Source organism: Suricata suricatta, chromosome 14 (genome assembly GCF_006229205.1).
Source record: "Suricata suricatta isolate VVHF042 chromosome 14, meerkat_22Aug2017_6uvM2_HiC, whole genome shotgun sequence".
In the NCBI taxonomy this organism is placed as follows: domain Eukaryota; kingdom Metazoa; phylum Chordata; class Mammalia; order Carnivora; family Herpestidae; genus Suricata; species Suricata suricatta.
Genome location: NC_043713.1, coordinates 68768300 through 68794883, shown reverse-complemented (window position 1 = coordinate 68794883; position 26584 = coordinate 68768300). Strand labels below are relative to the sequence as shown.

Genomic DNA, 26584 nt, shown 5'->3' with positions numbered 1-26584 from the left:
TCCAGTCTCTGAGCTAACTGTCAGCACAGAGCCTGACGTGGGGCTTGAACCCACAAACTGTGAGATCATGACCTGAGCCAAAGCCAGACACTTAACTGACTGAGCCACCCAGGCGCCCCAATATTTTAAAAAATATTTTTATTTTAAAGTAGGCTCCACAGCTAATGTGGGGTTCAAACTCATGACCCCAAGATCAAGAGTTGCATGCTCTACTGACTGAACCAGCTGGGCATCCCTGATTTTTTTTTTTTAATACATAAAGAGATTTATTGCAAAATATTGGCTTATACACCTGTGGAGGTGGGTAAGGCACATCTGAAATCTGTAGGACAGGCCAGTAGTCTGGAAGCTTCTGGGCAGGAGGGACTGCTGCAGTCCATGGGTAGAATTTTCTCTTCCTCAGGAAAACTCCAGTTTTGCTTTTTCTTCCATAAATCCATGCCTCAAAACCTGAAATCCAGAAGGTACAGGGAGTCCAGTACCCAGGGATGCTCAGCAGCTCCTCTTATAGACACTGCTGCCCATGCCTTGGGGACCAGAATTTGAGCCAGAGCAAGGACCCTGACGTCCATGGCTGGGTAAACAATGTTTTGATAACCTAACAATTGGTCCCTTTTCTGATGATTATTTTGAGCCAAATTCTGACAAGTGGAACAGCTGGATAGGTTTAGGGTTTTGATTTATTGAGTCAAATTGCCCCTTGGAAAACTTGGATGAACTCACATTTCCATAGCAGTAAATAGAGCATTAGACACAGCTTATCATGGCACTAGTCTGGACAAAACCAATTATATTTACAGAGCCCTAATGGGTTTACAAAGAATGAGTATTAAATAACAATTCTAATCCCATTATTATTATATCTTTACAATCAAGCCAATGAATGTGAGATAGCAGGGTATAAGCAAAGAAACCTGACTTCATCCATTAGGCTCAGTGTCTTGGACCCATGATACTTTTAGAGGTTATGGGTATGTCTTAATTTTCATTTCTTTTAAAATTGAAAGAAAAAATAAACATATAAAAATGAATCCAGTCAGGACTGTATTTATTTAAAAAAATCAAAGCAGTTGTAAAATGCAACATTTAATATATATATTTTTTTAATGGACGAAAAGGCTCAGGAAGGCAGAAATGCCTAAGAATCTATGAAAGTCATCATGCAGCTTTGGCTTGCTGTTGAGAAGGATTCTGATTCCCAGTCTAGATTCAACAAGAAAGAGCACTGTGATTAATTTGCTGTGTCTGCCTCAGGCTTAAAGAGAGGAGGTGGGGTCCTTATCCAGTCATCTTTGTTTTGATGAGATAAGCACAGAGATGTTTCAGGTTCAAATCCCAGACCCACAACCTCATTGCTCCACTTTTCTGAGCCTTTCAACTTGCAAAACGGAGTAAACAGGACCTTCATGAGGTAAGAAATGAAATAATGAAAGCTAACAAACACTGTTCGGGTGCTGTTCTAAAGAGTTTTCTGTGTATTAACCTTTCATCTTCCCAGTCCCTACAAAGTACGTAATTCCGTCTTAATGTGTACTGCAGGGATTTGAAACCCAGATCGGAATTTTATCCAAAGCAATAAGAGACACTAACAAGAATTCCTCAAGCCTCAGTTTTCCGTATCTTTGAGTCGAGTGGCTGGCCCACAAATTCCCTTGTCCATCTGCATCCCTCCCGCGCCCCCTGCCGGCGTAAGGGAGCACTGTCTGGGCCGCATCCTGCCGTAGCTTCTAGGCTCTCTCGGTAGGCAGAGGGAGCGTGGACATTCTCGGCACTCGGAAAATAAAGGCCTGAGGGCCAGAGAAGATTTCGGACCAGAAAAGACCCCCAGCCGCGCTGAGAGAGAGCTGGAGGCCCCTGTGCCATCCCTGGGAGGAGACCGAGAGCTAGGGGCGTGATCCCTAGAGGGTGGGGCCTTGAGCGGGGGCGGGGCCAGCCAGTGGACCCAGACGTGGCGCAGTTGCTCTGGGGATCGCCTCCTGCTTGCGGATCATCTTCGGCCCGGTTCCGATGCACCTCCCGCTTCCTCCACCGCCCCTCCTGCTGCTTCTCGCGGCACTTGGGGCTGCCGTCACCACCTTCCGACCCGACTGGAACCGCTTGCACGGCCTGGCCCGAGCCAGGGTAGAGGTGAGTGCGCTGGTCCCTAGCTCAGGGACCACTTCCCCCAACTCTGTGGCCCTTTATTTAGCCTTGAAATCACCGCTCACTTTGACCCCAAAACCCTCCCGACTCCCAAGTTCCCCTCAGGGCTGGGACCATCCCTCCCTCTCCCCAGCCTCAGGACGCCCTAGCATATGTCGTGGTAGCCCGAGACCTAAGGATCTTGCGGCCTGGAAATAAGAACTCCTCCCCAGTTTCCCATCTGGCGGGACAGCGGGTCCCCAGACACACTGGCCCTGTCCCCTAACTCTACCCCAGGCCTGTGACTCTTCTAAACCTGCCCTCTGGAGCCCAACTTTACATCCTCCCATCATTCCACTTTCTTCCTGGAATTCCTCCCTCACCCCAGTTCCGGTTTGTCTTTCCCTGGCCTGAGGGAGGGAAGACTTTCTGGGCGTTTGCCCCACCATGCATAAGCCAACTGCATTACCAACACTTACTCAGCAGCAGTCCCTCATCCTCCTCTGTGAGGAAATTACCCGCCAGAGTCCTGTTTTGTGTGTGCCTTGAATCATCACAGATCCTCTATGGGCCTTAGTTTACTGTCCGACAAAAGGGGGGATGGGAGAGGAGAAAAGACTAAAATGGGTGTTCCTGGGGTCTGGACTCCTGCTGGGAGGTGGCACCCCTCCTCTGGGAGTGCTGGGCGGGCACCTACCCTCCCATGTTGGGGAAGCAACCAAATGGAGGGGCAGTTCTGCATGAGGTTAGATGGCATACCAGATGGCAAGTCTTCTAGGGCAATTCTGAGCTATTTCCTTCTGGTCTGCCTCCATCCTGAGGGACAAAAGACCAGGCCAGGTCTCTACTGCCTGAAGTAATCATTTCTTTTGGGCATTGAATAGGAGTGAGTCAACAGTCAGTAAGGTGGGCAGACAAGAGCCCCAAGGCTGGTAAGTGGCCCTTTGGGTTTCTGGCCTCGCTCCTCTCTTTCTTGATGTCCATAAAGCCTCAGTTTTCCCATCTGTACAGAGTTCCCCCTTTTGCCCATAAGGAACCGCCATCTTTATATCTTGGAAGCTGCTGTTCCAGGGGTAATCCACAGCCCCACCCAACTCTGGGATGAGGGTAAAATGGTCTTGAGAGTGTGGTTGGGGCAGATGTGAAGGACTCCTGACCTATCCCTATTTGTCTCCCTCCAGACCTGTGGGGGATGACAGCTGAATCGCCTGAAGGAGGTAAGTTTGAAGGAAAGGGTCTCCAGCTCTGTCCCCACTGAACTTGAGGGATGGGTAACATCCCAAAGATTGGGTGGGGGAAGTTCCCTGGGGTGGGAGTCAGAGGCATGTGACCTCAGCAGGTTTCAGTTTCCTGTTGGTGTCTCCAGGTGGTTGGGGTCTGATGCTCTGGTTCTTCTCCAGGTGAAGGCCTTCGTCACCCAGGATATCCCTTTATAGTATCCTTTTTACCTTCTGGGGGAGGGAGAATGGGGAGGAGGGTCTGGGAGAATCTCCTTCCACTTAAATTTACAGATTGGGATGACAAATGGCTTTCATCTGACAAGTGGAATTGATTGTGACTTGTCAGAGAATTCCTAGATGGTAGGCAAGAGAAATTGACTAGTGATGACTGCCACAGACACAGGAACAGACAAGAGGGCCCTTTACTTCTTTGAACTCTTAATTTCCTCACGTGTAAATAGGGATGCCCTACTTGGGCAAAAGTGGCAGTGCTGTTCACCTGCTGCTCTTAGGTGGGAGATCCCACCTGCCTTAGGCCACCATGCACTCCTTAACAACTCCAGTCACAACCTGGTAATGAAACATCTTCCGGGGGCCGACCCAGAGCTCGTCCTGCTAGGCCACCGCTACGAAGAACTGGAGGTGAGGTTTAGGAAGCCAGACGGCGGGCGGGGCTAAGGGCGGGGCGAGGCGCACTGACCCCATCCCTCCTCTACTTCAAGCGAATCCCACTCAGCGAAATGACCCGCGAAGAGATCAATGAGCTGGTGCAGGAGCTCGGCTTCTACCGCAAGGCGGCGCCTGACGAACCTGTTCCCCCGGAGTACCTGCGGGCTCCCGCCAGGCCCGCCGAAGGCCCTAAGGCTCATGCTGACCTTTAGGTCCGGGGATGAGGGCCCGCTCCCTCCCCTGCCTGATCCCTGGGAACAGAATGAAGCGCTCAGCGTCCCGGGAACACCTCCCTCGCTGAGGGCCGACTCCCCGTCCCAGAGCCGGCAGAGATGGAGTTGGGGGTTCCTCCTACCCCCTCTTTCTTCCCTCCCCAGCTCAATTAAATCCTTTTCCGCCTTAACTGAGACTCGACTCCTTCCTTTGTTGCAGGAGGGTGGGGAATAGGAGCCCCCCTTAAGGTCCCTTGAGAGACCCAGCATCCTCAAATGCTTGGCTGCTGGAGTGGGGAATGTGTGCACACCTTGCCAACCTGCCTTCCATTCAACGCCTCAAGAGAGTAAGAGAGGAGGTCAGGGTTGTTGAAAACCAATAATTTATCAAAACGCAGCGTGTGTATGCGGGGCAAGGTGTCGCGACAGACAGGGCAGCAGTGGGCAGGCGTACAGGGAGAGGATGGTGCCTGGATGGTGGGGGCAGCTTGCCTGAGGCTGGCCGTACGGGCACGGAGGCTAGACATTCTTGCCGCGCAGGCGCAGTTCGTGGCGCCTCAGATGGTTGTAGAGGGACTGCACATAGGTGAAGACGCACTTGGGGTCGGGCTTCTTGCCCATGATCATCATGTCCTCCACCTCCACCAGGGGCACGCAGTCCACCAGCATCCTGTAGGGAGGGGGCACGGGGGTAGTTGTCAGCGCTGGCCCCGTTTACTGTGGCTATCCTCTATCCAGAGGTTTTTACTGCTTGCAGCCTGTTGGCCTTCCATAAACTCCAGATTCTTGAGTGAAGGGATAAAAGCTTTCTGGGAAGGCAGGAAACCCCAGGGCCCACTGCCCCAAGCCTAGTAGCGTCACTATGGGGAACTAGGCCTGGCAGGTGGAGGTGGAGATGAGAGGAGAGCCATGCCCCATCCCACTCCGGCAGGGTCCAGGTCTCTACCCCTAGCCCTGGGGGTTCCTGACTTCAGACCTCACCCATGTTCTCTCTGGAGGGCCACCTCCTGCATACCCTCAATGGCACACTCAGGAAGGGATTGGATCCAGAGGGGCCTTACCAATGGTACTTCTTTCTCTGGAGCCAGGACCCACCCCAGTGATCCTCTGGGCCCTAGATTATCTCTCAGATGCCTGGCCTAGTACCTCCTGTAGAGAGGCCTGGGAACCCCTGTCCTTGCCCCTAGGGGACAGCTCTGCTATAGGAGATGGAGGACAGTGTGTGTGTGTGTGTGTGTTTCTTTAGTTCTTTAACCCTTACCACCCTCCTTGGGTAGAGCAGGGAAAGCAGATGAGGGTCCCCATCAATACAGACAGGACCATTTACAACATGCTCGAGTGGGACCATCCATCTGTCATCCTCCAGAGTACCAGCCATACTTTACAGATAGGGAGACTGAGTCACAGAGCAGAAGTCATTCAAGCCCCATAGCTTAGTAGGTACAAGGCTGGGCCACCAGGGACTTAAGTGCCCCAGCCCTGGGTGTTGATACCTGTCTGACGCCCCCTCTTGCTACTGCAGAGTCATCTCCCCACTCTGGGGTGAATGGGCTGCAGCTACTAAGCAACTGACAGCCACAGAGCTCTAAAGCTGGAGTTTGCTCCCTGGCTCCACTTCCCCTCCTCTCCCAAAACAAAACCTCTTCTGTCTTACTCCCTCCCATAAGTCCATGTTAACTGACTTTCCTTTGGCAGGGATTGGTAACACAAAGGGCCCAGGACTACCTCCCATCTTGTGCCTTCAAGGTCAAACCTGGGACCATGGTAGGACTGGGGCCTATTTCTAGCTCACCTGGACGCCTTTATAGAACAAGCTTGGGAGGCAGAAGACCTCTGTTTCAGTTCATGCTGTACCCCTGACCAGCTGTGTGTGCTAGATAAAACCCTGCCCTGTGACTCAGTTTCCCTATCTTTACAGCAACAAATTCTCTGCCTCATTTGAGACCTTGGGAGCACTTAGGATGAATGAGTGGGTTTCTAATTCTGTTGTTGATATGTTGTGTGCCCTTGGGGGTTATCTCTGACCCGGACTGGACTTATTTTCCCGGCTACCCTATGGCGAAAAAGGCAGCCTCTCTGTGCAGTTTCTTCAAACTATGGCTATCTCCCCAGATCCTGGGCTCCCCAACGTGGAGCTCCCTCCCACCTCTGGTGTCTTCCCTGGAGACCTTATAAAGCCATTGTTTACACCGGGGCTCACAGCTAAGGCCTTCAGCTGCCCCAGTGACAGGCCAAACAGAGGGCAATTCGAGCAACAGCACTGCTGAGTCACACTTTCCAACTGGATCAGGGCTGGGTTGGGCCCCTCTCCCTACAGGCCAGCCTGCTGAGCAGCAGTTCCTAAGTCCATATATGACCTGGAGACAGAACCAAACCCATCCTCCTCTCACCTGCACGGCTTCTCTGGGTGGATGTGTACACACGTGGGCTGCCCCCCCCTCCCTCACATGGCTCCAGGCCCCTAGGGGCATCTGAGTGCATCCTCAGCTCTGTCCCTGACTCATTGGGGAGTTCCCTCCCTCTGGGCCTTTGACTTTTCTTCTCTCTGCACAATGTGTGGGAAAAGTGACAGGGTAGGGAAAAGCGCCACTAAGTGGGGAGTCTGGAGGTCTAGTTTCCAGCCCTGTTTCTGACTTAAAACTTCCAGGATGCTGAGCCACCTCTCTCCTGTCTCTGAGCAACTTGTCAATTAGCTGGACAATTAGCTCAGGACCTGAATTCCTGTGTTATAGTAATTCCTGAATTACTGTCGCCATGAGGTAAGGTGACTAGAGAGAAAATGCCATAGCTGATTTGAAGATCCAGAACCCTAACCAGAAACATCTTCCTGTTAAACTGGCCCTGCTCTTGAGCTCTCCAGTGAATGTGGCACCACCAATTCCCCAGTGCCCAAACTGGAGGCCTACAGGGCTTTCTTGAGCCTCCTTCTCTCCCCTCTATCTGGATCCATCAGGAAGCTCTGTCCTACTTCTAAGTTGTTCCAGCTCTCTAGCACATTCTTTCGCTTCCCATCCCTCACCCAGTCATTATTCTAACCAGACCACGTATATCCCTTCTCTGTTTGGAAATCTTTTATGACTCTTGTCTTTAGAGGAACTTCAAACTCGTGTGGCCCCTTCTCCTCTTCAAACCCAGACTAAACTTCCTTCCCTTCTCCCTTTCGTACCCCAACTAAACTTCCTTCCCTTCCTGGTATGTCACGCTCTCCATTCTCTTGCCCCCAGCCCTGTACATACACTCATCCCTCTGCCCAGGACTCCCTCTCCCTTCTTTAGCCTGAACTTGATATTCAGATCCTAGCTTAGTTTGTACTTTTTTTCAGATAGCTGCCCTGGACCTGCAGGCCGGGTCAGGTGCCCCCTCTGGGGTTCCTTCCTGGGCTTCCTCCATCTCTTCCTCCAGGTCTTGCCTGCTAGGCCCTGAACTCCCAGAAGATAGGGCCATATCTGGCTCCTTCTGGTTCTTCTCGGGGTCCCCTTGCTTCCCCCACCCACCTCCCGGTCTCTCTCTGGGCCCCTCTGAGCAGTTTCCAGTGTATAATGCAGATGGGCGAGGAGGCGTTTCTCACCGTGGGGCCCCTGAGCAGGGGTTAAGACTTTTTGGTTTTTACCAGCCCCTTCTGGACCAGACAGCGGTAGAACTCCTGGATGTACGTGTACACGCACTTCCAGTCAGGCTCTCGAAGCCGCACCATGTCCTCTGTGTCCAGGAGCTGCGGGCAGTCCGCATGGGTCCTGGGGAGGGTAGGGGGCCGGGAAGGGGCAGGGAGGCAGGGCCCAGGAGAGGAAGAGGGGGAAGAGGCAGAGAAGAGAAAGGGGAGGAGAACACAGACATACACATACACATACACACAGAGACAAGAGTTCAGTTACATTCTCAGTGCTGCAGTCTGCCAGCCCCCCCGCATGCCCCTTTCCCATTGTGGACGTGCCGCTCACTACCCATCACTAATGGTGTGCAATGCAGACAGGGGTGGGGGGCCAGACCAGTCACAGGTGCAGAGAACTCTTGGGGCAAGCGGGAACGGGGTGGGGGCAATGGCGTTGGCACCGAGGTTGGAGAGGAGGGCTGTGCCCCAGGGAGCGGGGGTGAGGGAGGCGTGAGAGGAGGTGGGGGAAGAAGAAATCTGAGGTAACCAGAAAGAGAAAAGGAGAGAAGGAAAGACAGATAGAGGGTGCTGAGGGTGAGGTGAGCAGACGGGGCAACGATTCCAAAGTGGAGGGCTTGCTGATGTCCTATATAAGCCTCTGGCAACACCTATATAGGCTGGACGGGCACGGTGCCCGGGCCAGGAGCCTCCTTTTGGAATCTCCAGCCGGGATCCCGTGGGAGCAAGAAGCTCTGGTGATAGTGGGAGGAGAGCAGGACAGAGAAAGGGAGAGAGAGAGAGAGGAGGGGGCAAAGGGAGGATGGAGGGGATATGGACAGGGCCACCTGGTGGGCCTTGGCCGGGGCTGGTAGGTGGGCTGGCGGCTCCTTCGTTCTGGCAGGCACCTGGCACACTCAGCAGCGGGTGGGCAAGGTGGAGAGGACAGGGCCTTTCTGGGGAAGGGGGTCTCAGCCGCTGTCTGACAGTGCGGCTGGCCAGCTCCAAAGGGTCTTGGGGCAGCTGGGCCTGGCCCAGATGTTCTGCCCCAGATGGCCAGCTGACACCAGCAGGGCTAGGGCCCACACTTACTCAGCAGATGAAAAGGCCACCTCAAAGTTCTGACGCCGGTTCTGTGGGCTGAGCTGCCCATAGTCAAACGCCTCAGGGAAGAAGTTGTGCACCAGGGCACAGAAGGCCATCCCGTCACTCCAACTTGAGGAGAAGTTCTGGATGTCCACATGCTATGTATGGGTGATGGGAGGACTGGTCAGTTTCTCTAAGACTTCTTTGCCCCCAGCATTTGGCATTCCAGGCATAGAGCAACTGGGGTCAAAGAGGGCCTGTAGCTTGCCCAAGGCTGCACAGCAGATGGGCAGTGGGAACATGAGGATCCTTTAATTCAGTTTGTCAGCTCCCTTGTCTACTACTTATGGGCACAGAACAACCAGGAGGCCCAGTACCACCCAGCTAAGACCATGGTTATGCCTCCTTGACTCCTTTCCTTATTTACAGAAATTTACCAAGCTCCCTCAGCCCCACTCCCACCAAGAGCAATGAGGGGGGACTCCAAGGGTGAGGTCTGGCTCTGAACTGGGCCCTCAGTAGGCTCTCCCACTTAGTCACTTATTCTTGGATCTAGGGTATGTGTGTGTCCTCTTTGAGTTTGTTTCCTCATCCCAAAAGAGGGCTTCCACCCCCTTGCCAGGTATGGGAACTATGAAAAGCACAGTGGGGTGAGGAGTTCTGCCAAGAGGGAGGTGCAGAGCTGCAAGGTGGGGGTTGGAGTAGTAGAAAGAAGCCAGGCTGCCGGCCTTGTAGAGCTCACCTCATAACCACGTGTCTTTGCTCGGCACCAGTCCAGCAACATCTGCTTGATGCTGTTGGCGTTGGGGACCCCAAAGCTGGTGGAGCGCTGCACAGCTGCACGGGGTCCGCCAGGGCTGCTGCAGAGGTACATGGAGGCGGGTCACAAGACTATAGGGGGTGCTGCCTTGGTGGCCAACCCGGTGAGTTCCAGGCCCGGCCTTCCCAGTCCTTCAGGCCCTTCCCAGCCCAGCTCCCATAGGGCTTTCCCATTTTTGGCCCCGCCCCGTGCAGTCATTAATTAGGCCCCGCCCCAGCCCCGCCCACTGCCACTCACCCTGAGGCGCCTTCCTTCTCCAGTTTCTCAATCATGGCCTTGCGCGCCTGGGAGGCCGAGGTCTTGGGCAGGCTCTGCGCCTTCATCAGCTCTTTCTTCTTCTCTGCCTGGCGTTTCTCGAGTGCGGCCAGGCTGCCGGGCCGTGGGCTAGCCTCATCCTCGCGGTCGAAGATACTGGGGGGTTGGGAGGCGACTGTTAACACTGCTCCTGAACCTCGACTCCCAATTGCCAAGGGAGGGGTCTTGTTATGCTCCAGACTCTACACCCAGTGGTATATCCACAACCTGCAAGCCAACCCGCAAGGGAGGCGTCCTTATCACGCCCATTTTACAGAGTAGACTGAGGCTCAAAGGTGAAGAAGGTGGGAGACACTCTTTTCAACAGACTTGGCCCCTGAGGAGTTCTCTGAGAAGGCTCACTGCATGATCAAGTTACAGGTAAGTTCAGATCCTGGGCACTAGCAACTAATAGTGCCCACCAGTATAGTAATAATAATAATAGTAATAATAATAATAACTCATGTCTATTGAGCCTTTACTATGTGCCATTTTGAATTTCACGAGTAAGGGACCCTTATCATTTCCACTGAAGATGAGGAAACAGGCTCCTGTCCTCAGGTTTCAGAGGGAATGGGGTGCAGTGCAAGAACACAGGTCTCTCTGAATCAGAGTTCTTGGATGCCTGTGGTTCCAGTCTGAATTCTGATCCTACCAGCCTCGATACACTGTATGATAGCGGTGTACTCCTCCCTCATGGGGCTGAAGTGCAAAGGTGCTCTGTGACATGGGATGTGGTCTGCAGACACTGGGAGGTGGCAGTGCCATCAGGCAGCTCAGTGGCAGGCAGGCCTCTCTAAGGGCTCAAGCTATCACTGCCAATCAGAGCTGTGAGACCCTGAGCAAATCTCTGGCCTTTTCAGTGGTGTGGTTGAGGATTACAGATCATAAGGGGAGCAGGAGTGGTCTGACTCCTATTCTGACTCTCCCTGACTGTATGCTTATCACCTTAAAGCACGTTGGTCTATCCCTCTGCAGAATGGGTATACAATGAGGTCCCATGTGGCACTGGCTCCTCTGTGGTCTAGGGATGGGTACCTGTGCTCACCTGCCCATCTTCTTGGATGATGAAGAGGAGAAAGTCTTGGTTTGCATCATAGTGCTGCCACTACCATCTGCAAGAAAGGGGAAAAGGAGCAGGGTGAGGGCTTGAGCTGGATATCAGGAGATGGGGCTATGGCATGGGGATGGTGGTAGCCACAGGCAAAGAAGAGAAAGTGACTGCTGGACAGAGAGACACACAGATGAAGGTACGGAGAGAGAGCTTGAGGAAGAGTCTGAAAAGGTGGGCAGGCATCAGGCACAGGGTGGCACCAGGCGGCCTTACTCTCCGAGCGTCTCACAAAACTCGACTCCACTGTGGTGGTGCGGGCTGTCCGTGTGCCATCATCTGGAGGGGCAGGGGATGAGACGATGAATGTGAGCCATGGGGCCAGTGGGGTGGATATATTCCCACCTGGAGCCCCGAGCCTTGCTTGGCCTCTTACTGGAGTGGACGAGCCGCTCAGTCTTGGTGACAGTCCTGACGGCTGAGCCATCGGCTGCCCGCTGGCTGTGCCTCGTGGTGGTCTCAGTAGCTGTGTTGCCATGGCCCTCCGCTGGCCGGGCCCGTGCCTCTTGCAGCCGCCGTTCCCGTTCCTTGTCCCGCTGGTCTGGGCAGGGGGATGCCCCATGCATGCCCAGATGGGCCACCCATCACCCACAGAACACGTATACATGGGCACACAAGATGGGGTGGGGGGCAACTTGTTAGAAATACTGAAGACACAGGGGACAAAGGGTCCTCTCTAGAGTAGCTGAGGATGAGGGGATAGCTATAACTTGGCAGGGAGTGGGGGAGGGGTGGTGTGTGGCAAGGGACTCAGGCAGAAACAAGGGAATATGGAATAGCTGAACTCAAAGGGGGAGTATTTGGATCCAAGAAGGGAATTTCTATGGGAATGAGTAGCTTCCAGAATGAATATGCAGAATATACTTCTAGGGAGGAAGTAGCAGAATTTAGGGAAGGAGAAGCTGAGTGAGGCTAGTAGCTGAGTGGGTCTTTAAATGAGTTTTAGGTGGGAGGACGGCAGCTAAAGGAAGAAATATCTAGATCCAAGGAAGGAGTAATTGGAGGTACCTGAGAAGTAATTCAATCCAGGGAAAGACAAGTTGAGAGAGAAGCTGGCAAAAGGGGCCTAAAGAAGTAAGTGGGTGGGGATAGGAGCCAGATGGCCATCAATGGGGCCTGGAGGAAGCAGTTAAATTCAGAGAGTATCTAGAGAAGGAAATAAATCTAGAATCTGGGAATGAATAGCTGGGTCCAGAGAGGAAGTAGCTGTGCTCAGGGAAGGGGAAGCTGGGTAGGGGCAGAGCTACGGTGGTCATCAGTGGAACTCAAGGAGGGAAAAGCAGCTGCTTGGGAGGAGTATCTGGATTCAGGGAAGGAGTAGTTGACAGTATGTGGAGAAGGAATGGAATCCAAGGAGGAGTAGCTAGAAGAAGGAGTAACTGGGTCTGGGAAGGAGAAGAGAAGCTGGTTGGGGACAGTGTAACTGGGGTGGTAAGGGGGGGGAGTGTGGCTAGGGAAGGGAGAAGCTGGGTCCAGGGAGAAGGAGGCAAGGGAACATCTAGGTCTAGAGAAGAAGCTGGGTAGGGTAGTTACTGAACTAGCATGTCCATGAATGGACCCCAGAGTAAGGGGAGCAACTGGGGAATGGAGCAACTGGATCTAGGGTGGGACAACAGGCTCTCTACCTCTCTTCTTTTGTCGGAGCTCCCGTAGCGCAGCCCGGATAAGCTTCCGCTCCTCAAAGTCTGTAGTCTGATCCAGCTGCAGATAGAGCCCCTGTCATTACTCACCTGGTGCCTGCTGGTCCCTGCCCCCTGCCGACCCCTAGTCCACCAGATCTGGCCATACCATCTTGTCCAGGATGCTTTCATCCTCGATGGCATTCAGCTCCTCAGTGCTCAGTGGGCTCCGCGTCTCTGGTGCTTTGTCTACACGGGTCTGCTCAGCACCATTAGCCACTTCCACTGCCACAGAGGGAGTCTCTGCTGGCTCTGGTTCCATCTGCAGGGTGGGAGAGGGCGTGGACTTTAAGGAGGGGTATGGATGAAACCAACCATGCCGTAGTGGACATGGGACCAGGCCCTGGGTCTATTGGCATAGCCTTGGAAATAACTACTAACCAGTCAGACTGCCTGCACAAAGATGATCATTCTGGTGTCAGACTCAGAGAAGAGGCACTGATAGCCTTGTTTTAGGGCTTCCTGTGTACCCAGAATTACATTAATACAATTAATAGTGCCAATAATGATAATTTTCATTTGGTAGTAAGGATTGTATAAGTGCTAGGAATTTTACTGTCCCTCTTTAACATAGGGAAAACATAGCAGCATGACTTGCCCACAGTCCTTCTATATAAGTGTGACATCGCCCGGGGTCTGAGCTGAGCTTAAGTCCTAAACCTGAGTTCTTTCTGTTACTTCATTCCCAGCGTCCTCCCAGGCAGGCTGTGCTCTGTCCTGGAAGTTCCCAAGGCCTGGGTCCGCCTGGGCCAGTGCCCAGGCAGCACATGCCACACCTCCCCCCCCCCCAACAAAGGGGCTGGACCAGGGCCCTTGGGCTCCTGACCAGGTGTCTGACTGGGACCGCCCAGAGCCAAGTCCTCTCTAAAGCTTGCCCCTGCTCCCTGCTCCACACTGGGAACCACCTCTAAGGGGCCTGCAGCCCCAACCTAGCACCCTATCCCTCCCAGGACATCTTCTAAGCCCTTGCAGACAAGCCCCCAGCCCAACTGTCACAGCTCCTCTCCTCCTGGCAGGGCCTCTCAGTCTGCTGTAAGGGTAAGGAAAGCTGAGGTGGCAGCTGCATTAGGGAGACTCAGCCTGACTGGGACAGAGTAGGGGTGGGGGTGGGGGTGGGGGTGGGGGCTGGGCCCTGGCCAGGGGCTGCTAGGGCAGCCGCCATCCATGCCTCAGGGCCAGGAGCCTGGCACCCTCTTTCCTGAGTGTTGGTGCACTAGGCACTCCAGCCCCTCTGCAGATAGGTAAACTGAGGCTCAGAGAAGGTAGTGGCACACCTAAGGTCACTCAGCAGGGGCAGAACCTGCTCAAAACCACCCCCTCCCCCCAGCCCATAGGGACTTACGAGACTGCTGCTGTGGGCAGGACCGGCAGAGGAGCGGCGGCGGGTGCTGAAGGCAGGCGGGTGGGCCACAGGGGTCCCGGCATCCTCAGCCGCCTGGAAGAGGGCCTCGGGGTCGGCAGCAGCCAGGAGCAGCTCACTGGGCTCCAGCTCAGGCTCAAGGTCAGGCACAAGTGGGACCCCCAGACGCAGGCTCAGCACCTCCACCTGCCTGCCCAGTGCATCCAGCCGCCGGCTCAGTGCTGCTGTCTCCACCCGCAGCTCTTCAGCTGCCCGGGCCACTGGCTCCATGGCCGAGGCAGCTGCCTCGGCTGCCTGGGTCACTGCCGCCCGGCCTGCCTCAGCCACTGCCCGCAGCTCCTCCAACGCCAAACCCAATCGCTCCTCAAGGGCTGCAGCCAGCTCAGACCCGGGCCCTGGTACCCCCGGCATGGTGATGGCAGGGGCTCTATGGTAGGATGACGATGGGGACAGTGGTAGGGACAGTTGCCTCTGGCTGGCAGTGTCAGAGTCTTTGCAGCTGGCCTGAGGGCGAAGGCAAGGGCAGTGGGCCTGCCCCGCCCCTGCTGGCCTCCCAGCCTCCCACCCTGCCACCCGCCAGCTGGGGCTGTGGCCCAAATAGAAACCTATTCTGGGCTCCCTGTGGAGGGGGCTGTGGGGGAGGGGTGGCTGCCCAAGCAGGCAGACCGCCAGGCCTGGTCCTGGCCCTGCAGAGATCACAGACTGGCAGCAAAGCTGCACAGGTTCTGAAGAATTACCTAGGCCAGGGCCCCATGCCTCACAGATGGGGAAACTGAGGCAGGAAGCAAGAAATGGGCCTGCCTGGGCCACCATTTGCATTAGCTGTGAGGATCCAGTCTGCCAGACTCCAAGAGCCTGCACTCCTTTGCCTTCATGCCATGCTGTTTTAGAAAGCCTTGAACAAATGGAGGAAATGGAGACAGAGAGAGGTGCGACTTTGTGCAATCTGCTCTAACGAGTGTCTTGTCCCTGAGATAAATATCCTCTGGCCTGCCTGTGATGCTTGGATCCAACCACAGACTTTGAGCACATTTTAGGCACTTTTTCTGCTTCCCCTTGATTCTAGATGGGGAAATTGAGGTGCGTTAGTGGTATCACATGCAGTACTCACTGTTGCACCTCCCACCCACCCCAAGGGCCTCAGCCACCATCACCTCACTCTCTTGGCAGAGAGCGAGTAAGTTCTACTCTGTGGGGGTGAGAGTATTTTCTTTCCTCCCACCCTCTCCCTGTTACCCCTGAGAAGGCCCAAAGCTGGCTCTAGCCGTCTCACCTCAACCAAAGTCCCATTCAGTCCCTGGTGCAGCACACAGGACATTACCTGGGCAGTCGGGTGGCCCACTGGGGATCCCTTCCCCAGAGGAGCTCCCAGCCAGCTGATCCCAGGCTCAGGAATGAATAATGGAAGGGTGTGGCGTATTCAGTTCCCGTGGCACCTGCTAGGCTGCTGCCTCACCTGACTGGCACCCCCTGCCTGTCCCCTCATCAATGTTTCTGTTCAACTCACCCACCCTCTACCCCAGAGATGTTGACGCAGATGGTAATCACTAATCTCCAATCTCCTAACAAGCCAGGCTGATCTTGGATGAGGATCAGCAGCTTTGTTTCTTGGGGCTGAGCTCTAGTATGGAGTAAGAGCAGGGGCACTGGGGCCATAGGAAGAGGGGGCAAGCCCTCACCACTCTCTCTGAGCTTTAATTTTCCCATCTGTTCATTAGGAATCAACCAACCAATTTTAGACTAAAGACCAGAGATCAGCATGTGAGAAACTTGAGGCCAGTACAGAGTAAACTTTTGACACACCCAGTGGCTGGTACACTAGTGTCTGCCTTTAGTTCTGCTACCAGCTGGCTCTGGACTGTAGGTAGCCACCTTTTCTCTCTGGGCCTCAGTTTCCCCTCGTTTGCAGTGGGAGAGGAATGGAGCAGAGGAACCCTGCTAGCCCTACATCCTAAAGCAGTTTATATAAGATTGATGGATGGTGATGCTGGTGGGGCAAGAAGGGGCTCACCTTAATGCTGCAGCCTCCCCGGCTATCAGTGGAGGCATGGCTGAAGCTGGTGACGTGAGTGACACTACCCAGGTGTGCCAGGGTCCCGGGGCTGCTGATATGGGTGATGGTGCTCTTGCCCCCACTGCTGGTGCTGAGGAGGGTGGGAGGCGCCCGTAGCCCCAGCGTCAGTTCTGGAGGAGGAGAAGGGCTACTGTTAGATCAGCTGGGGTGAGGGTAATGCCAGCCAAGGTTAATGGTGCCCCTTGCTTCCAGCACACCCTTTGGAGACACCCTGAAGCCTGGCCACAGCACTTGTTCTATGTGCAGAGCTGGCTGCAAACACTCATCACCAGCAGTGGGGAGACAGCAGGGAGGCCTACCTGCCCTCTGGTTGCCTGTGGGCAGCAGCACTCGGCCCGTGGATGCCTGGCCACGGCCATCCTTGATCTCGATGGTAAATGTGGTCTTCATACTGGCCCCTGGCTCGGCAGTGCCGACAGGCACGGGAAGCGGGGCACTGGGCTCCTCTGAGCAAGCCACGGTCCCCCCTGCTCTGTTTTCAAGGGGCCTGGCAGCCAAGCCCCGCCCCCTGGGGCCCTCCTCCCGGGGGCAGCTCTGAAGCTGGGCCAGGGGCCTGGCTGTTCCTCGTGGCTCCTTGCTGAATCGGGAGGAGGCGTCACTGGGGCCCCGTGAGGAGGAGCTGTTGGTAGAGGAGGCAGGGGTAGTGCCAATGTGGGAGGGACCCAGGAGTCTTGTGGGGGTCGAGGGACCCAGGACCAACCGGGGTGGACCCTCCTGAAGGCCAGCAGTCATAGGAGAATCAGACGTGAACTTGCGCACACGATCTCGCACGGAGCCAGCCCGCTGGAATGAGGAAGGTCCACTGGCGAGGATGGTGGGCTCTAGAAGGGACAGGAGGGTTATCAGTGACTGGGTGGGGCAGGGACTGCCCCACGTCTGTAATAGTGGGAACAGGTAGTACCTCGGTTCTGGGCTGACTGGCGGGGACTGAGCACAGACAGGGAGCGTTGGCAGGGACGGGGTCCAGCCAGGTCTGTCAGTTTGGAGAGATGGTGGTGGCCAGGTAAGGAAAGATAGAGGAAAGTGGATATGGGGGTTCGGCATCTTATAGTTCTCTCCTCTACACCTCTTTAGCTTCCCAACCCTTCCTGTAGTCCAGCCTCCCGGTCTCATGTTGCACCTCCCATAGCTCCTGGCTTCCCCACTCAGCAGTATCTCTCTTATAGGCTCCTCCTTTTCCTCCTGCACTGACCCTAGGATGACTTGGATACTCCTGGGGGCCGGGGCTAGGCTTGGGCTGGAGGAAGGGTGCCCAGATCCTCCCTGCTGATGGGGATGCAGGACACCCCCCCGTCCAGCACTGCCCATGGCCTCAGCTGTGAGATGGGTGCACTCCCTTATTGGGGAAAAGAATGTGCCTGAGGCCCATTGCCTTTCAAGGCTGCAGGGAGGCCTCTGGCCATGGGGGTGGGGAGGGCCAGGCTGGGGGTGGGGACACTTCAGGGTAGTGGGAGGAGTGTCAGGGACTGCTTCCCCTTAAGGAAGCTGAAGCTGTCTAGGCATTAGAGCCCATTTTCCAGACACGGAAGGGGAGGCCTGTAGCTACCCCTGTGGGGACCCTCACCTGCTCTCTTTATGTCGGAGGGATCTTTGGTGGGGCCTTGGACAGCTGGGGACTCTGTGGGGCCAGGCAGGAGCTGCAGGGGAGACATAGCATGGGCAGGGCCTGACTCCCAAACTGAGGAGCTCACCTGCCCAGCATCCCTGTCCCTCATCCGGACTCACCTTGTTGGCCACCTGCCTCTCAGTGCTGGGGGTGGGTGGTGGCTCCTGGGGCTCAGGGCTGGTGGCCCTGGGTGGGCTGGAGGGTGGCTCAGGGCTGTCCACAGTCTCAGCAGCAGGACACTGGGCTTCAGCAGGCTCTAGTGGAGGCTCAGAAGCAGTCGTAGGTGAACTGACGGGTGAGGCAGGTAAGCTGGGTGTGCCCCCAGGTGGGGCCCGCACCACGAGTGTCACTGTGGTCACATCCCGGCTGGTGCCCTGGGGGGTTGGGGTTGGCTCTGGGACCTCTGCCTGCTGCTCCTGTTTCTCTTGCTCCGGCACCTGTGGGAGACCCATAGAATACAGTCAAGGCTCCCCAGGCTGGCAGGTGCCCAGGGCAGGGCATGCAAAGCAGAAGGGTTAGGCATAGCTTCCTGTGGGCACACCTGCACATGCATGGGCACAGGCACACCTCCACATGCATGGGCACTGGCATACCATGGGAGGTCTCTGATACTCACTTCCTAACCTCCTGGCACTACCTGGTCAAGGGGGGGTTGGGAATGACAGGAGACCTCATGGGGACCCCCGGCCTTAATAGATCCCAGGAGCAGAGGCCTCTGACACCCTGATCCCAGCGTGGCTAATCAGAGTGTGTGTGTGGAGGGGGGTCAGCTTGGGAGGGGGTAAGGGGAGTCCTTCAAGGACCGGGACCAGCGGCCTCTGCTGGCCACTGAGGGAACCTCCATGGCCTGACCTCTCATGCATACTTCCTGGAGAACAGTGCTCCCCAGAGTCAGCTGGGTGTGTGATATGTAGAGCTAAGGTAAAGATGTGGGCTGTCTGGAGGGAGAGGGACAGCCTCAGGATGGGTTTAAGCTAGAGAGTTACCCAGGGTCAGATTTGCATTTCAGGGAGATTACATTGGCTACTGAGTGGAGGCTGGATGGCCATGGTGGGGTGAAATGTATTTATGGAAGTGGGGACGCCAGCAGGTTGGTAAAGGAGACACACTCAGGAGGCATTTAGACAGTCTGGCTTTGAGGGGAAGACCCGGATAGACACAAAGTCTGGATTGGGGGACATGTGGCCAGAGGTTACTCAAGAGACTAGGCAGAAGTGTGAGTTAGAGCCCAACACCTCCCTACCCCATCAAGTACCAGTCTAGCAAAGACACCTAGGTGCTCTGTGCTGCTGGCATCTGTGGGCTTGGACACAGGGCTACCCGCCCGCCTTGCTCACACTCCTTACCTCACACTGTTCTAGCCTGTGTGCTGCCCGTCCCTTGGTCTCTTCTCTTGAGCCACTGTTGGGACGTCCACTGCACAATCTCCCAGCCAACGTGGCAGCTGGAAGGGAAGGAAAATGTGTCAGGTGAGTGGCTGGGAGATGCTGTTGGTGGCATGCAGCAGTACACAGGACAGGGCCAGAGCAGGGCACATACCCTCAATCTCCTGGGCCCTTATGCGGCGGATGGCAGCTCGGATCAGCTTGCGTTCCTCATACTCACCAGCGCCTCGCAGCTATGGGTGAGAAGCAGGCTGCAGGTGCTGGACTGTGGAGTCCAGGTCTTCACCTGCCCTGCCCCATCCCCTGCCCTGGCCTGGGTCTCACCAGTGCAGTCAGCTCTTCCACATCATTCATGGACTCCAGCCGCCCGGCCAGCCGCGCCAGAGCAGCTCGCTGCTCCGCCTCCTGCTGCTGAGAGCTGCAGGGACATCGTGACAATAACTCCTACTGCCAGAGCCAAGTCACGGAGGATGTGGGCTGAGGGTGTAGGGGTCAGGACAGGGTACCCAGAGAAGCAGGTAGCTAAGCACACCCTCTGTCTACATACTGACACATGCATGCCCATGTACGTGAGCACTAATATCACAAGCTCAGACATGCTATCTATGTGAGTGTGCCCAGAACTCCATGACTGGTGAGCGGTCCGTGCCCATAAACATCCCTGTGTATTCCATTTGCCTGCCTATACTGCCATTTGCATCCCCACGGCAGACACACCTGTGTTTGTGCCTGCCTGCACAACACAAGCTGAGCCCCGGCACATACTCCCCCCACCTGCATGACCAACCCTCCCTGGCCACTCACTGCAGCCAGTTCTCCTTGTTGTCCTGCCGCTCAGCACGGAAGCGCTTGGATGCCAGGGCCTCCTCCTCACGCTGTAGCTCCTGCCGCTGCAACTCCCGGATGGCTGAGCGGATGCGCCGCCGCTCTGCCAGATCCGCTGTGACCTCCAACTGTGGAGCAGGCGGGGGTGAGGGGCAAATCATTTTGGCTGCCAGGGGCAGAGGGCGGGCACCAGCTGCCCACAGCTTGGCACAGGCCACAATGAGTGGTCTGTCTCCACTCTCTCTGCCACATGTTTGTCACAAGCCTGCCCTCCCACCCATCCAGGGTCTCAGGGAGACCTGGCTTATGGAACCAGAGCTCTTGGATAGCCTACTGTGCACTATGGTTCACAGAATGGGCAGCCAGCAACTGCCCACCTGTGCCAGGTGCCAAGCCAGGCACTCCTTCTTGAGACTCAACTCCTGTCGCTCAGAGTCTTTCATCAAATCCCCAAAAGCCAGGGAATCACTGCAGGAAGAAGGAAGCTCCCCTATGGGGCCCTAACAGTGTCCCTGGGGAAGGAAAGGTGATTAGGGCAGATGGAGCCCACCCTGTGAGCAAGGAAGACTCTCATGTTCTAGCCCCAAAGCACTACAGTCTTGCTGGGGCTGGCGGTGTCATCCACAGTGGACTGATGGGAAAACTGAGGCAGGGGCAGGTGCTTGGGAGTCCTAGTTTCTGGCTTGGCTGAGGGCTATTTTTTTCCTGCCTATACTGGCCCAGCGCTATCCACCATCAAAGGGGCCAAGGCTCAGAGTAGAAGGGTCAGTCCCTCAGACTGGAGCTGCATTAGGGTCTACCCAGGGCCTTTGAGAGGGCATCAATGTGGGACAGATGCTCCCACAGCTTCTTAGCCCCTCAATCCCTGGGAAATTGGAGATGGTTGGTTTAACCACTTTCGGGAAAGGGCACCTTTTCTGGACAGAGTCAGCCAATTCTGTTGCCTCCCCCACACCACTACCACTCACTTCCTCCCTCCCCACCCCCCCAGCCCAGTCTCTGAGGCTCAAGAGAGAGAGGACTGGCCCAGGGACCCCAGGAAGATAATGGCTGAGATAAATCTCCAGTGTGAACCCGAGCCAGATGAGAGCAAGTATAGGCGAGGTGATTTCCTCTGTCCCCACTCCCTGAATCATTCAGGAGTAGAGTCCAGGAACCCTCTACATCCTTTCTTTATAGCTCCTCCCCCATCATTCCTTCCTGCTCCAGGGTGGGGGTCCAGGTTTCAGCAGGGTGCATGGGCTGGCCCAACTCTGCTGTCACATGTCCCAATCTGAAAAGAGTAGGGAGAGCCCTGGGGGACACATCCCTCCATGGTTCCTTCAGGCTCCACATTGCTGAGGAGCTATGGGAGGGTCTCCTGAGGCTCAGGCCAGAACCCCCCAGGTTGTTCCAGCTTCAGTCCAATCCTGGCCGGGTGATCGGGAGAATGTCCTTAACTTCTCTGTCTTGTTTTTCTCATTTGCTAAATGGGGGCAGTGATTTGGGGTCCCCCTGAATAGCTGTACATGCAGTAAACATCACCCCCTCCTTGGTTCCGGCCACTCAGGAGGAGAGAGGGCAAATGAGTCCAAGATATGAGATATTAATAACATTGAGAACCTATCTAACAGATCCTGCGCTGAGTCCCCAGTTTGTCCTAATCTCAAAGAAACTGTAGGTACTTTATTACTCCCATTTGACAGATGAGGAAATTGTGACTCAGTGCGAGAAGTCATTTGCTCAAGGCCAAATGACCTGAGCCAGGATTTGAACCCAGCTTTCTCTGACTCCAGAGTCTGCCTTGGGCTGAAGATAGCTCTGTTGCTGGGGTCTGTTGGCCATGGTGGGTACCTCAAGGACACTGGCACACTATGTTAGGAACCCTCTCTTAGTCTAGACTAGAGATAGACTAGAGGGTAAAGAGGATAAGAGATAAAATGACTAGCCCTTTGTCTCCTGGGTACCTCTTCCAATGCCCTGGGTTCCAGAGATGGGGTTTTTGTCTCTGAAAGCAGCCCAGTGTGGAAACTTGGCTATGTCTGTAATCCCTAGAAGCCTCACTGTCCCCATCTGGAAAGCAGGAGTCCCTGGTCCCTATCTGATCCTTTCCCCCAAGTGAGTGGGATGGGGCTGGGGGAAGGACAACTTCATTCCATTGGTTATCCCCCAGCATGACCCTTCCCCTTTGGGCCTGAAAGCAAAGGTCTGCCCACAGTAACCCTGCTGTGCGTCCTATGTTCCCTGCCCTTTCAGGCCCCAACATTGTGTGTGGAGGGGGCTGTGGGAGGGAGGGAAGGAAGTACAAAGCGCCATTGTCCACCAGAGGGAAGGGGAAGGGGATAGGGCGGTTTCCGAAACTGCCCAGTGAAATTCTCCTGGGAGGAAAGAGGGCACTTCCACCTCCTGGGGAGGGCGGGGATGGGGGGGGGCGGACGGGTCTCTGGGATGTTCTGACTTCGCCGGTGGGGAATGGGGGGTGGGGTCTGACAGGCTCTGTCTCTGTCTGGGCCTCAGTCTCCCCACGAGCACAACACAGGAGGCTTTCCAGGCATTCGCTCAGTCCCATGGGGGACCGGCCGGCAGTAGAGCGAGGCCTCGCCAGAGGGCGCTGAAGACCCTCAGGCTTTGCAACCGTCCGCTCTCCCAGGGCGTGGCCCACGCCTCTCCCGGGGAGCCCAGCACTAGGTGCCCAGTCGGGAGCCAGACAGGAAGACCCCTGCCACCGCCTGTTTTAATGTCTCCCGCTGCGGAGAAGAACTCGAAGTTCACAGAACTTAAGCAGCTTCCCTAAGTCACCCAGCTAGTGAGCGTCTGAGCCTGAACTTGAACCCTGGACCGAGGCGGAGGGCGTCCGGGTATGTGGCAGAGGGGCACGCGGCTTGCCTGTCCCCAAATGCCCCCATTCCGCGCAGGCACCCCGCCTCGTCCACAGGAATGTGCGGGAGCGTAGGCCGGAAGCTGTTGCCCGGGTCCCCAATCGGCCCGAAGGTGGGGCGCCGGCCAGTTTTCCCTTATAAGGCCCGACCCCGCGGGGAGGGGCCCGGTTTGGGACGCCCCCGTTCTTGCCACGAGGCCGGCGGGAGCCGGGCCGGCGCTGGGGGCGGGACCCTGGGCAGTGTCGGGGCGAAGTAATGGCGGGCGCCGTCCGTGGAGGAAGCTGTCTGGGGGTGGGAGAGACTTTGGGCGGCTTCGCAGCCCCCAAACGAGGGGCAGAGTGTAGTTAGTCCTTTCCAAGGGAGGAGGCGGGGCTGAGCCGACTACAGCTAGGGCTCTGGCTTCTCTGAACTGCTTTTCTAGCACCCAAACTCTGCATGGGGTCAAGGAGTGACGACTGGAGAACCCTAAGCCCCGGAGTGGACCCTTAGAGATGGAGACCTGGCGGAGACTTGACTTTCTCTTTGGAACGCTCAGCCTCTACTACCCTGCTATGACTTCCTGACCTGAGAGGGAGGTCGAGCTGACGTGGTGGGAACCCTTGGAAAACCAATCCGGTGGCAGACACCCAGAGAGTCTAAGGTGCTAGTCTGACTGCCTTGGGTAGGTTATGGCAGCACTGGACACTGCCCAGTGACCCCTGCGTCCACAGGAACGGTATGGGGGTGGGTAGGTCACTTGCCTTCTCCTAGGAAAGGTAAATCTTTTAATCCCACACGCACATGCCTGCCCTCTTTTGTTGCCCTACTGCTTTTCTGTGCACAGGAATGGGAGGGAGTTGTTATGGTTAGAGAGGGTGCTCTAGAAGCTGAGGGAAGAGAGGGCCTATCCTTCTTCCATCCTAAGATCTGGGCCCATGCCTTATTCCATCCCCATGCCAACTCTAGGACCCACATATATGTTTGCACACATCTCCCACTCCCATTTTACAGGTAAAGAAACTGAGGCTCAGAGAAGAAAAATGACAGACTAGAGGTCACAGAGCTTATAAGGGCCCCCAAAGCCTGTCTTTCTTTGTGGGCTTTTCTGACCTTGACTTACCCAAGATATGGTCCCCCATGGCCCTCTTTGGGGTTTGTTTGGATCCTGGCACACTATCTTCCTAGCAGAGTGCCCTCAGGGAGGTTATTTCACCTCTCTGAACCACAGTGCCCTCTTGGCTTTTGGAGCTGCTGTGACCATGGTGTGAGGTAGTGTAGCACCCAGCCTGACCTCTATTGTGCCCTGGCATTTTTAATCATTGCTGCTCCTATTATCATTGGGCCAGCCTCCAGGGGTGGACACTGCCCAGGCTGTTGCTTGGGAGAGCAAATCTAGCCTCCCCACACCTGTGGCTACACATGGGTGAGTTCTCAGCAGTTACTGTTTAAACAGGTGGTGGCAGTGGGGGGCTGGGAGAGACCAGGACTCAGCACCTGGCACAGATAGGCACATGCCAGTGGGTCCTCTGCATCAATCAGCTATGCATAACAATTTTAGTTAGCCCTGTTCCCCTGAGCCCTCATCCTGTCCCCTCCTCCCTCCGCTCCTCTTGTCAGCTGGGAGGTAGCCTGGACAGGCCCTGCCTCTGACCTGGCTTGCCTATCATCACAGCAGGGATGATCGGGCTACTTACCAACTTCCGCAGAGCTCCCTCGTCCAGCCCGGCTAAGGCCTCATCCGCCATTATGATGGCCCCTAGCTCTGTCCGTCCCCTCCTGGTGAGATCCCCAATGCCTGTGGCACCTGACACCAGCTCAAGGAATCTGCAGAGGACAGACATGAGTCAGACCTGCTGGGGCCTCTAGAAACCACAGCACTTGGGCCCTGTGCCTCGGTTTCTCTCTCTATCCCATGATCATCTGTTGGTGTCCCATTCTTGCTACCTGTGGCTGCTAGCTGCTCTCTGCCCTAGGGTGGTATATTGGAATATTTAACAAACCAAGGGTGGGAGTCCCTGGTTCTAACTCGATGCCAGCCTGCTGTGTGGCCTAAACTGGGCCCTCACCCTGTCTTAAGCATCAGAGAGCATAGAGACTTGGATTGAGAAGATCCACCACAGCTGTGCTCACCACCAGGGGGTGCCAGCCAGACTCCTTTCCTGCCCCACCCACCTATCCCCAGGGCCTGCCCAGCCCCCACTGGAACCAAAAGCTCAATCTCTTGTTTGTGGGCTCATAAGTCCTTATCCAAATCCTTGCTGCCACTACCCCTCCCTCCCCCAGGTGGTTTAATCCATCAGAGGTAACTTTCTGTTTTCCAATTCTTGAGGGGAGTCCTCTCTTCTCCTCCCCTTCCTGCCCTCCCCCTGATGCCAATTTCCCAGACTTTATGAAGTCAGGTGTCCAGGCAACCGGCTACTCCTGCCACTTTACACTCTTAGAATCGAATTCCCCAGCTAGAATGGCCTTCAGAACGGGACACGTCCAGTCTTTGGATAGGGAAACTGAGGATTGGAGAGGGCCAGGGATCTGTCACAAGGGAAAGGAAGATCCCAAAGACCCAGAGAGCAGGATGGATTTAATTGAAATCTTGGCCACTTCTGGCTTCTTAAGCCCCCTTCCAAGGTGCCCCTAGAGGCTCAGGACACTCCCTCTTGCCCCATCATTGTATCAAAATGGACCCCTAAATCCTGGCCCAACCTCCTAGTGCAGCTCCTTTCCTTCTTCCAGCAGCCCTCATGTCTGAAATTTGAGGGCCCACAGCCTGACACACCATAGGTGTGCTTAGTTAATGTATGGTGACTGAAATGGCCCCAGATTGCTCCTACTCCCCCCCCCCACCCCCCGCTGCCGTTGATTCATCTCTCAGTCATGCCTTCCCCCTCCCCAGAACAGTCACTTGCCACATCACCCCATCCGGTAAAGGGGTCTGGGGGCGGGAAGGTCCCAATCCGCACAGTTGGGGTTCTACAGATCCTGCCTGTTCAAGTCGCTGCTTGCTATTCCCATTCCCTTAGGCTTGGGTGGGTGTCAACCATCCATCTTTCATCTGGGGGGGGGGGTCCTTGCCTCTTATCTACCTACTTTGTGGTAACCCCCAAGGGTGTCACTCAGCAATCTCCAGACTTAGGTTCCATGGGCACTCTGGGTTCCCTCATGTCTACTGAAGGGCAAGGGTCCCCACTGCATAATCTAGGACGCCCAGGAAGTGTCTTTCTCCTTAGGGACCCCCGCTACTGCGGGAGAGGGCTCACTGTCATACAGTCTGGGGTCCCTGGCGATTGAGAGAAGCCTCAGAGTAATGAGACCTTCCCCAAGGCGTGTGCCACCACAGTGTAGGGTCCCTGGGGGTTGTGGAGCCTCCTGGAGGTCCGTGGTATCCTTTCCCACGGTCTAGAACCTTATCTCATGGCTTAGAGCCCCCGTGGATGGATGGAAGCTCCCACATCTGCGAATCCCAGAACCCCTGTCCAGATAACCGGGTTCCACTCCCAGGACCCGTCGAGGGTCCTGGTGCCGCCCAGAGGCCTGAACACCCACCTCTCAGTCCGGCCCACCCGTCCGGCGCGGGCTCAGGTTAGGTCTCTCGGGATCCGACAGATTGGTCTAGGATCCGACTAGGAACGGTCAGGCGGAAGGCGCCGCGACCGGGATGCCAGTCCCCTTCAGCAACCGTCCCCGAGATTCTGCAAGCGCCGC

General features: G+C 55.7%; 2 protein-coding genes across 8 annotated transcripts; one reads left to right on the top strand and one right to left on the bottom strand.

Annotated features, from left to right (window-relative positions):
• Positions 1-1907: 1907 nt before the first annotated feature.
• On the top strand, positions 1908-4417 carry SELENOM (selenoprotein M). Its single transcript, XM_029922059.1, has 5 exons — positions 1908-2127; positions 3303-3338; positions 3522-3556; positions 3905-3983; positions 4064-4417. Exons 1-5 carry the CDS (start codon positions 2008-2010, stop codon positions 4220-4222), a joined length of 429 nt encoding a protein of 142 aa, XP_029777919.1. The 5' UTR covers positions 1908-2007; the 3' UTR covers positions 4223-4417.
• A 170-nt stretch (positions 4418-4587) lies between these two features.
• SMTN (smoothelin) lies at positions 4588-26559 on the bottom strand. 7 transcript variants are annotated; one of them, XM_029922222.1, is made up of 21 exons: positions 26426-26559; positions 24580-24709; positions 20028-20176; positions 19548-19641; positions 19378-19456; positions 19185-19282; positions 17958-18275; positions 17797-17869; positions 17134-17205; positions 16532-17053; positions 16170-16342; positions 14141-14233; positions 12908-13060; positions 12745-12820; positions 11496-11660; positions 11336-11398; positions 11057-11123; positions 9952-10125; positions 9637-9754; positions 8901-9052; positions 4588-4892 (listed from the first exon to the last, which is right to left on the bottom strand). In XM_029922222.1, exons 2-21 carry the CDS (start codon positions 24628-24630, stop codon positions 4742-4744), a joined length of 2841 nt encoding a protein of 946 aa, XP_029778082.1. In that variant the 5' UTR covers positions 24631-24709; positions 26426-26559; the 3' UTR covers positions 4588-4741. The 7 variants fall into 7 exon arrangements, with proteins under 7 accessions (XP_029778082.1, XP_029778079.1, XP_029778080.1 ...); XM_029922219.1 differs by lacking the exon at positions 26426-26559 and having other exon boundaries at positions 16532-16851; positions 16933-17053; XM_029922217.1 differs by lacking the exon at positions 26426-26559 and adding an exon at positions 7791-7956 and having other exon boundaries at positions 4809-4892.
• Between the last annotated feature and the right edge of the window lie 25 nt (positions 26560-26584).

What these genes read in the sequence shown, in the direction of transcription:
- SMTN (XM_029922222.1), bottom strand. Translation starts at nt 24,630, where the DNA reads ATGGCGGATGAGGCCTTAGCCGGGCTGGACGAGGGAGCTCTGCGGAAG. An exon ending in CACAGGCAACCAGAGGGCAG is followed by an intron (nt 16,343 to 16,531) that starts GTAGGCCTCCCT and finishes CTCCTCCTCCAG; the next exon opens with AACTGACGCTGGGGCTACGG. An exon ending in TTTTGTGAGACGCTCGGAGA is followed by an intron (nt 11,124 to 11,335) that starts GTAAGGCCGCCT and finishes CCTTTCTTGCAG; the next exon opens with ATGGTAGTGGCAGCACTATG.